At 36.9% G+C, this 10,937-nt stretch overlaps 1 protein-coding gene across 1 annotated transcript in view; it reads left to right on the top strand.

Moving 5' to 3' along the window:
• AADACL2 (arylacetamide deacetylase like 2) overlaps positions 1 to 10,937 on the top strand; it is a 35,965-nt gene that overhangs the window by 8,471 nt on the left and 16,557 nt on the right. The window contains 3 exon segments of the mRNA XM_025870002.2: positions 1,833 to 2,058; positions 7,382 to 7,451; positions 9,496 to 9,667. Coding sequence (XP_025725787.2) covers positions 1,833 to 2,058; positions 7,382 to 7,451; positions 9,496 to 9,667 — 468 coding nt within the window.

Raw genomic sequence — 10,937 nt, 5'->3', positions numbered from 1 at the left:
TTCTCCTTGATCAGTGAACTTGGTCTTGGCTTGCTGGCTGTTCGTGCTGATCTTCTGGGGGGAGGGGCCTATTGCTGTGGTTTCCAAATGTCTTTGCCAGAGGCGGAATTGCCCCACCCTTGTCCATCTGGGCTAAGCAAGCTGCTCCGGTTTGCTCTCAGGAGCTTTTGTTCCCTGCAAGCTCTCGGTACAGCTTTGGAGGACCAGGGCGAAAATGGTGGCCTCCCAATCTCCACCCGGAGGAGCTGAGAACTCAGGGCCCCACTCCTCAGTGCGCCCCCAGAGAAAAACAGTCACTCCTGTCTCCCTGGTCTCTGGCCACACTGCGTGCTCACCCGGCCTGTGACCGAGAGTTTCTATCTCTGGCACCCGACCCCGTGTGGAGTCTCCAAACCCATCAGATCCCTGCGGTGCGCTCCCGCGCCACTCTTCCCGGGGGACGAAGGGGAGTCTCCCCGGCTCTGCCGTTTGTTGGGTCCTTGCTGGAGGAGCAGTGGCCCGACTGGGCCGTGGATCACATTTTATGGCAACCCCAAGCTGAGAGCCCGCGCCTCGGCTCCGTCTCTGCAGCCGGCTTCCCCGCTCCGATACCTGGGAGCTCTGGTGCACTCAGTCACCCCTGGTCTTTCTGTGACCCCAAGGGTCCTGAGACCACACTGTCCCGGGAGGATTCCACCCCCTCCACCCCACCCCCGCTTAGCCACTGGAGCAACGTCCCTCCATGGAGCCGGCTTCTAAAAGTTCTGATCTTGTGCTCCGCAGCTCTATCAATTGCCAGAAGCGGCGGCAGAGGCCCCCTCCCCCGCCATCTATCCTCCTGAATATCGCCTCGGATTCACTTCTCCGCACGTCCTACCTTCCAGTAAGTGGTCACTTCTCTGTTCAGAGAGTTGTTGGTACTCTCTTCTTCGATCTCCTGATGAGTTCGTAGGTGTTCAGAATGGTTTGATCCCTATCCAGCTGAATTCCTGAGACCAGACAAAATCCAGGTCTCCTACTCCTCTGCCATCTTGCTCCGCCCTCCCATTGACCATGTAATTTTTAAGGTTCTTCTTTTGAGTAAACTGTCCAGTAAAATGTCACAATGATCCTAGAAAAGTTGTCAGAAATACCAGGGAGAGATTTCTTCAGTGATATCAAATATGGGATTTCGGGGACAGGGTTGGGGGGTAAAGGAAATAAATCTATTTGGAGTTGAAAACCAGGGCATTTAAATAACTAATAGTGTGGTCATAAGACAACATTTAAAATTTTGGATTAAATAAAGTGAACCATAAAGAAGAAAAAGGTGACAGCATGCCTACAAAACAACAAGAAAAGGTGGTACAAGACCTGGACGTTTTTCAGATAAGAATTTACAATGAAGAAATAATTATGATGGGGGCGCCTGGGTGGCTCAGTCATTAAGCGTCTGCTTTTGGCTCAGGTCATGGTACCACGGTCCTGGGATCGAGTCCCGCATTGGGCTCCCTGCTCTGCGGGAGACGGGCTTCTCCCTCTCCCACTCCCCCTGCTTGTGTTGCCTCTCTCGCTGTGTTTCTCTCTCTGTCAAATAAATAAATAAAATCTTTAAAAAAAATAATTATGATGGACATTAAACAAAGCTGCTGGTAAACTGACGGCTGTTGAATGACACAGTTACTAATCTGAAATACACAATACTTAAGATTTTCAACAAGCTTGTAGACTAAAATCTATGCAGTATTATTTGGAAATAATTGTTACAAACATTCTATTTCTGTTTATTTTGCTTATGTTTTCTTTTTTTAATTTTCTCTTTCTATGCATTTGATGTTAAAGATGAAAATGTTCAATTTTGTTTGCTTTTACAGGCTATGTGTTTTGACAGTATAGGTATTATGAAATATGAAGAGCTTATTTCCATGATATTGAGGCTGGACCATACCCAACCTGTTTCCGATGAGTATGTCACAGTGCTGGATACAGAATTTGTGGATCTTACAGTATGTTTGTACTTGCCAAAGAGAAAGTCAGAAACCTCAAGACGAGCTGTAATCTATATTCACGGTGGTACCTTTGTTTTGGAAGTCTCATTAAGTTCACCATATAAGGAAAAACTATAACTGGCTGTATATTTTTGATATAAGAACTTTTTAATATAAATATGCATACTCATATGAATAGTAAGTATAAGTGTAGCTGTAAATATTCGATATCTAGTAGAGAGATAGACACAGACATGTTTGGTAAAAAAATATCATGGAGATCATTATTTCTGTTTTTGTTTGGTTTGGTTTTGCTAAGAATTTTTTTCTCAGCTTTTATACTGAATGAACTCATATCAAATGAAAGTAGGGTATGAATGAATCAATTAGTATAACTTGTTTTCTTTGGGTCAGAATATATTCAGGAGCAGAAGCATTGAAGTGAGGCAGATGTTTTAAATGGTAAATCAGAGTCCTACGTTGTTGGAGGCTACAAGGTCAAGTTTGTAGTTACTGATAACAATAATGCTAACAGTGATAAAGCTTAGAATGGTAGCTAGTCTTGATTCTTAAAGGAAAACACAAAATAGACCTATTTTATAATAAAGTCTTCTTATTTGGGGAGGCTGGGTGGCTCAGTTGTTTAAGCATCTGTTTTCGACTCAGGTCATGATCCCAGGGTACTTTCTGCCTACCAATCGCTCCCCCTGCTTGTGCTCTCTCTCTCTCTGTCCAGTAAGTAAATAAAATCTTAAAAAAAATAAACTCTTCCTATGAGGTCTAGTTTCCCTATTTATCTCTGGCAGTGATTCTAAGAGGCATATATAACAGATTCAAATCAAAAACATGAATACATTTCCCTTTATGAGAACTTTGAAAAACTTGATGATCCAGTAGTGCTGGTATATAAGGAGGAGGCACTGTTCTATTTAGTTAAACAAATGAATAGAACGGAGGAAAGATAAACAGGTAATAAATGATTTTTTTTTTACCTTTTGCCTTTCTCTAAGCCTCATTTTGTTCCAAATAGTTTGAGAACCTTATAAAGATATGTGCAATACAGCAAGCTGCACTTAACCAAATATAAGTTCTGAGCACAAGTCATAGAGAAAATTAGCATGGAAAATTAATGAGACACAAAAACTCAGATTAATATACAAAATGCTAAAATGGTTAGGTTGTAATTTTGCCTTTCTAGTTATTTTCTCCCTAACTTTGGGACAACCAGGTGCCCTATGGTCATTCTCATCTTAAAATTTTTTTTTCCACTTGACCATGAATTCCTCTGCGTAATCAGTCCCTTTCACTTTCCCTTCTTTCTCAGACCCATTTCTTTGCCCTACAAGCTCTAGTCCTTCCGTACTCCTTTCTTTTCCCGCCTTTAATTAATTCCTTGATCTCTACAATCTACTGCATTTGATGAATACTAGTCTTTTCTCCTCTTTGACATGCACTGCTCCTCCCTGTTTCTATGACAAAGTATCTCCTAGATTTCCTCTGTCATTCCTTGTTTTCTCATCTCTCATCTCTCATTTAAAAACAAAACAGGGCCACCTGCATGGCTCAGTTGGTTAAGCTTCGACTTTTAGTTTTGGCTCAGGTCATGATCTCAGGGTCATGAGATCAAGCCCCACGTTGGACCCCTTGCTAATCTTGGAGTCTGCTTGTCCCTCTCCCTCCCCTCGCTTATGCTCTCTCTCTCTCTCAAATAAACAAACAAACAAATAAATAAATAAAATAATTAAAAACAAACCAAAGAAAATAACAGATTTTCCACATTTATTCTTTTTTTAAAATTTTATATTATGTTATGTTAATCACCATACATTACATCATTAGTTCCTGATGTAGTGTTCCATGATTCATTGTTTGTGTATAACACCCAGTGCCCATGCAGAACGTGCCCTCTTTAATACCCATCACCAGGCTAGCCCGTCCCCTTACCCCTCTCCCCTCTAGAACCCTCAGTTTGTTTCTCAGAGTCCATAGTCTCTCATGATCATCTCCCCTTCCAATTTCATTTTTCCCTATAAATATTCCTGCCCCCCAGAATTCTCTCCCTACCTTTGGGTTTTGACTTTACACACTCTTTTCTAATCTTTTCTCTTCTCCAAATACCCACATGCTGCTGACATCCAGTCCTGAATCTGCTTCCCTGATAGTATTCCTGAGTCCTGGATCCATATATACAGCTATCACTTAGACATTTATAACTGGACAAACCACATGCATCTCAAGTTCAGTAGGACCAAACACAATTTATTGTCTTGTGTCCAAATGGCCTCAGACAACAAACAAAAAAACCCACCACCCATCTAAACCAACACCTGAAATCTCTCAGTAAATAGCAATTATGGTCAATTATTTGTAGTTCCTTAGTGCTCCACATCAAATTACCATATCCCATTCATTCTACTTCTGAACATTTTGACTTCATTAACACAATTTAATACTTCATGATCTTTTAAAGATGTTCCTTTCTGATGTCTCTGCCTGTGTCCTGTTCAACTCTATTTCATCTTCTACATTTAGTGTACTGGATCTTTCTACATGCAAATCTGGTTATATGATTTCTTTGTTTAAACTTTTCAGTGACTTTCATCACATAATAAAATACATCTAAATCCATCAGCATGGTGTTCAGATTTCCAGGTTCTTACATTTTTACTTTTCTTGCCAATGCTTCCCTTCATAATATTGTTTCAAGCATACTGAGCTGTAATATTTAGTTCCCAAACCCTCTGTGAATTCTTATTTCTATACCTGGGTATGCTTTTCTAGAATGTCCTTCCCATCTTACTTCAAGAAAACTCCTGCTCACCCTCTTATGTTCATGAAAAGCATCATTTTGTGGGTGAGGGTCTGTGTGTAGTCTTCTCTGGCTTTAAAAGACTTTAGCAATGTTGCTATATGGTTCATTGCAACTTGTATTTACCTGATGGCAACAATCCTTGTTTTGTTTTATAATTGTGTTGCATGTTTGGTTTAGCATCTCTCCAGGAAGGGGAATCACCTCTTAGCATCTACCAAAGCATTTTCTATACCATGAGTGTTCAACAAATAAATGTCTTCTGAGAAAACAAAATGAATGACTGAAAGGAAATTCTATTGTTCTCTGGAGGGATTATTAGTCAAAATGTTTTCCCAGTACTTTTATGTCTTTTTTACCTCCTTAATCTTTTCAGTAAATTAGATTTCACCTATAATTTAATTTATATCAGGCATTAGGGTGGTTGGAATACTTTACTTCCTTTATAAAATACATTATAAGATAAGATATATAAGATAAATTAAATACCAATTTGGCCTCATTTGTCTCTAAAGAGATGTATTAATGCCATTAAGGTTTTTATAAGGTCTATGAAATATCCAAGTATCCATATACATATTACCTGGGACTTCAGTTAGCACAAGAGACATGCTCACAGATGGGAAAATATCACTTTGTTTGAAAAATAAATTAGAAGTGTTCCTGATTATCAGATTGATTTCCCCTTCATTGACAAATGCAATGATTATGATCAGTAATTCCTAAAAATGCGCAAATTATTCAGGACACAATTATTCAGGACACACATTCCAATTTCTTGTTCAGCTGAATTTCAGTTGTGTCTTCTTTCTGTGTCTTGACTTTATATTTGGACATTATTCATAGATCTGTCAGAACCTATATAAATAAACTATAAAAGACTTAGATATCTTCTATTTTTTGACAAATCAGGACATAGACACTATAACTATTCTCTGGTATTTATTAATTTCAATTTCCTTTCTTTGTTTCCTAGGCTTCCTATTTTTTTTTTCTCCTTTAAACTTGCTGAAGTTGCTTTGAGAACTAAGAAATATAAGAAGATATTTCTCTAGTAGACTTTTTTACATAGAACTGTGGTGGTTGTTTTTTGACATCTAACCTAATATATTCTTGTTTCTATCTGGGTTCTTCAAGTGATATAAATTCAGTAATTGGACATATAGAAAAACATGAGCCAACAGATTATATCAGCAAAGATCATGAGTTAGGACAGCTGGAGAAAAAGAATGGGAAACAGAAAACTTAAACTGACTTTTGTTGTGAGACAAGTGAAAAGTATTGGGAAATAAAAATGAAGACAAGTTTGAAACATATTACTGAGGGGCTTTCCGCGTGAGGGTTAGAGGGTTCTTATGTCTTGTACATTTTGGTGTTTATCTACCCATTGTCTTGTCTTGCAAATTATCAACTCAATCTTTAATGAAAACATTATTTTTCTACCTAAAAAACTACCTGACTTACTTTTCTATTTTCATGGTAGTCACTCACCCAGTATTTCATTAGTTTTTATTATTTTATTTTATTTTTATTTTTTTTATTATGTTATGGGTGATATACGTAAACAATGAATCGTGGAACACTACATCAAAAACTAATGATGTAATGTATGGAGATTAACATAATCATTAGTTTTTTAATTTGAAGTTTTGTTAACGTGCAGGGGACATCTTGGAAAAGTTTGGAATTTGATAACAGCTCTAGAATTCTCTGAATATCTAGGATCCTGTGGTAAATAAAGTAATAGCAGATGTCACAGAGTTTCCAAAGGTTTGTGGCTAGGGCATTGGTAAACTGGATTTGGAGGTACCTGGGATGAGATATGTGTGTACACTAGGAAGAGGGACGATGGCTTGTGTGCCATGTGTGCCAAAATGGATATGTACATCTAAGTCCGCATACTGACTTGCCAGAGGCTCTCTCAAAACTAGTGGCTTTTCCTTAGACTCTGTCTTAAATACAGAGGTTATTGCATCATTTTATAATGTGGCATATTCAAAGAATTTGGAAGTTCAAAGAACCATATTATCGAGTGCTGTGGTTTCAGAGAGTCAGTGCATCTATTACTTTCTCCCCTGAATTCTGAACCAGTTAAAGATTATACACAAAATTCAAATAAATGACAGTCAAAATATAACCATTATTTCCAAAGAAGGCTTTGGAGAATGTGTATTTAGGGTATTGTTATGACACTCTTGAGTTAGATTAACTCATCAGTAGTGGCTGGCCCTGCTGACCAATCGCACACTGCCTCCCTATGAAACTTGCTGCCTGAAGGAACAAGCAGAGTAAAATTCAGCAAGCCACAGAAGGTTCGTGGGAGTGAGGATCCTTGTGGACAGGCAGCAGATGAAAAGAGAAAAATAGAATGGGCTGAGCCTAGTTTCTCTTCCCCAAAACCACCAATCTGCAAAGTCCTCTTTTCATACCTGGAGACAGTGACTGAGGAGGCACTCCTATAGAGTGTGTCATGCTGATTCTGGTCCCTCTGCATAAAAATGGAATGGGAAATATGGGTTCCTTTATAACACTCACAAATCATATTTCTCTCCAAGTTCATAGCTGTAAGCATTTCTGTTGCTGTTTAATTACAGAGAGTATTTTGACATTTATTTCTTCATTTCAGAGAATATGGCTTTTGATGCCCTGAATAGATGAACTGCGAAGAAACTCAATGTTGTTGTTGTAGGAGTGGAGTAAGAGATGCTTTTCTTTTGTTACTATGATTTTGCCTTCACCAAGTAGACGTTCGATTTCCAAATCAAGTCAACTATGCCTCAGATACAATTCTTTAAAAATCACTCTATTTTATTTGTCACCATTGCAACATAGACCATTCCTCAAAAGAGTCCACTATCTCATATTCTTCTGTGATTCTGTGAGTCTCTGAATGACATCCTTGAGTGAGCACTTTGGAAACACTTGCTCTAGACACATAAAACTTAGGTCCCAACTTGTGCCCCAGATAACATAGCTAGGTAGGAAAAAAAAATTATTACACATTTGGGTTGGTAGGTGGTGTTTGGGTTGGGGATAAAATATTTTATTTTATAGTAATTCTTGTTTAGAGTAATGTAGGAGATAAAGGTTGGGATCAGCTAAGAATGTTAAGTCACTCTCAGGAAAAGTGATCTTATATTCTGGATTTTGCTAGAAAATATCAGAATGTCTCAGGACAGTTCAATATTTTCTTAGATGGATACAGTCTATATTTCTGAAGCTGATTCCTAAGAGGAATTTTTTTGACCCCTCTTCCCTAGTCCATAGTAACAAAAACATACTTAGAGACTTCTAATCCAATAGTTCTTAGAGGACATAGTGACATAGGTTTTTTGTTTGTTTGTTTGTTTGTTTGTTTTTTAGCAAGGAAGCTGTGAAAATTTAGAGAGACAACTAAAGTGACAATTTGATCATCTAAAGAGTGATTGACAATGTTGTCATTATGGTTACTTACAGTAACTAGAACTTCCTATTTTCAAGGATACTTCTAATTTATAATATGAGGACATTACTTTTTTTTTAACCTTCATAGCTTTTTTTTTTTAAGATTTTATTTATTTATTTGAGAGAGAGAGAAGCAAAGAGAGCATGAGCAGGAGGAAAGACAGAGGCAGACTCTGCACTGAGCAGGGAGCCTGAAGCTGGGCTCAATCCCAGGACCCTGGGATCATGACCTGAGCTGAAGTCAGACACTTAACTAACTAAGCCACACAAACACCCCTTATCTTCATAGCTTTTTGAAGTAATCTAAACCTTCTCATTTTAAATCTGTTTTAATATAGTGATATGTTTGTGTCTGGCTTATATATCCTATCAAATCCTTATGATTTGTGTTGTTCTTTGCCCTAAAAATGTCTAAATCTACTGCATTTAAAGTAATAGACACCAACATCTTTGGGGTGAGTTTAACCTATACTTCGTTTAGGACTTTCTAAATAATAATTTATGATAAAATTTTAAGTATTATATCACCAGCATTTAATGTGAAGTACTTATATTTACAAATTTTATTATTCTAAAGAGCTAAAAGGAAAAGTTAGCCCTGATAGATATCAGGCTAATAGAATTATTCTATTTTTATTGGTCCACATGTATAGGGAGAAAAGTCCATTTATATCCATTAAAAGTGTGGTGTGATAGTTTACCTTATAAATGAATATATCAGAAAAAATCGACCTCCCTTCCATATTTAAAATGTTATTTATACTTCAAAATTTTCATCTAAAATCAACTCCTGGGGATTATCCATGGTGAGATATGTATATTGCAAGCATGTAGAATTTTTTTCTAAATGACCTTGAAAAATATAATACTTTGCCTATAATATTCTCTTAGATCTGCTGCCTTCAAAAATCCATGGTGCTTTTCATATATACATATTTAATGTTTGGATCATCAGTTACACTGAGAAGATGATATAAGCTGTAGAGTATATCCAATCCAAAATGTGCTTTACCTAAAAATTATGCTTACAGTCTTAGGGAGTTCATAATATCCCCTACTCCTCACACACAATGCTAACCAGGGAACTTAGATACAAGGTTAAAAACCTTTATACCAATTTTCTTTTTTTTCAAATAATAAGGAGTTAGTGGAAAAACTCAAGTTTGATTTTTGGAAGATTAAACAGTAGAGACTGGTGTTAAATTTTATCTATTTGGAATTTAAAAGCTATGTGGAAGGATACAACCATAAACTGTACTTTAAAAAATTGTTTAAATGAATTGTTCTTTTTTAAAGCTATAGGCTAGCTCCTCAACACCACTTTCCAATTCCATATGAAGATTGCCTCACTGCAGTTAAGTTTTTTCTTCAAGATGAAATTCTTACAAAATACGGAGTAGATCCTACCTGAATCTGTATTTCAGGAGACAGTTCTGGGGGCAATTTGGCAACAGGAGTGACTCAACAGGTATGTTTTGTCTTTATTCTGAGGGAATGAGGTCAAAATTCATTTTTTTCCCCTGTGCAGATAATCAGTTCCCTGGCATCATTTGTTGAAAAGACCATCCTTTCTCATTGGATTAGAGTGATGCTTGAGTCTAAGATCAGTTGACCATAATATGACTATTTCTGATCATCTCTTCTGTTCCATTGATACTTCATTGACTTCAGCTTTGTCCTTTCTTCAAAATTGTTCCCTACTACTCTAGATCTTTTCCATCAAAATGTTGGGATATCTTGTCAATTTCTAAATTGACAAGTAGTATTTTACTTTTTCAATGTAGATATCTTACAAATCTTTCTTCAATTAATTCCTGAGTTATTTTGGAAAATTTTCATGTAAAATAATATTTTCCAAATGTTTCTTTGACAGTATATAGAAATACGTTTGATTTTTACATTGACATTTTATAATCATATCCTTTTTAAAAAAAAATCATATTCTTAAAAGTTTCACTTATAGATTCTAGTATTTTTTTTAACATTTCCTAGGATTTTCTACACAATCATATCTTCCACGACTAGAGACAGTTTTAATTCTTTCTTTCCAATCTTTATAATTTTCTTAATTAGTGCACTGGCTAGGGCTCTCAGGATGATATTGAATATAATTGTCTTGCTCTGAATCTTAGGAGGAAATTGCTCAACATTTCACAAATAAATATGATGTTAACTGGAGGCTTTTCATAGTTGGTTTTTATTGGTTGAGGAAATCCTTTCTATTCCTAGTTTGCAGATAGTGTTTCCATTAATAAGTATTAAATTTGATAAATGTTTTAAGATTTGATTGATTGATTGATTGATTTAAGAGAGATTGCCAGCAAGTGAGCAGGTGGGAGAGGGGCAGAGCAGGAGGGAGAGGGACAAGCAGACTCTGTGCTGAGGGTGAGCCACCCTGAGATCAGGACCTGAACTGACACCAAGAGTTGGATGCCTAACTGACTGAGCCACTCAGGCACCCCAAATTTGCTAAACGTTTTTAATGCATCTATTGAGATGACCGTGTGATTTTTCTTTCAATGTGTGAAGTTATGTGAATTTATTTTCAGATGTAAAATTATGCTTGCATTCCAGACATGAGCCTCACTTGGTCATGATGACTTAAATTTGTATATATTACTGTTTTCCATTTGCTAAAATTAAAGATTTGAGGGATTGATTTCTATTTTTTAAAAGCTCTTTGTCAGGTTTTGATATAAGAGTTATACTGGCCTCATTCAATCACTTGGGAAGCATTC

The sequence above is a fragment of the Callorhinus ursinus genome, unplaced genomic scaffold (assembly GCF_003265705.2).
Source record: "Callorhinus ursinus isolate GAN/ISIS: 27379988/994484 unplaced genomic scaffold, GSC_fseal_2.0 scaffold1, whole genome shotgun sequence".
Taxonomy (NCBI): Eukaryota; Metazoa; Chordata; class Mammalia; order Carnivora; family Otariidae; genus Callorhinus; species Callorhinus ursinus.
This window is presented reverse-complemented; position numbering and strand designations above follow the sequence as displayed.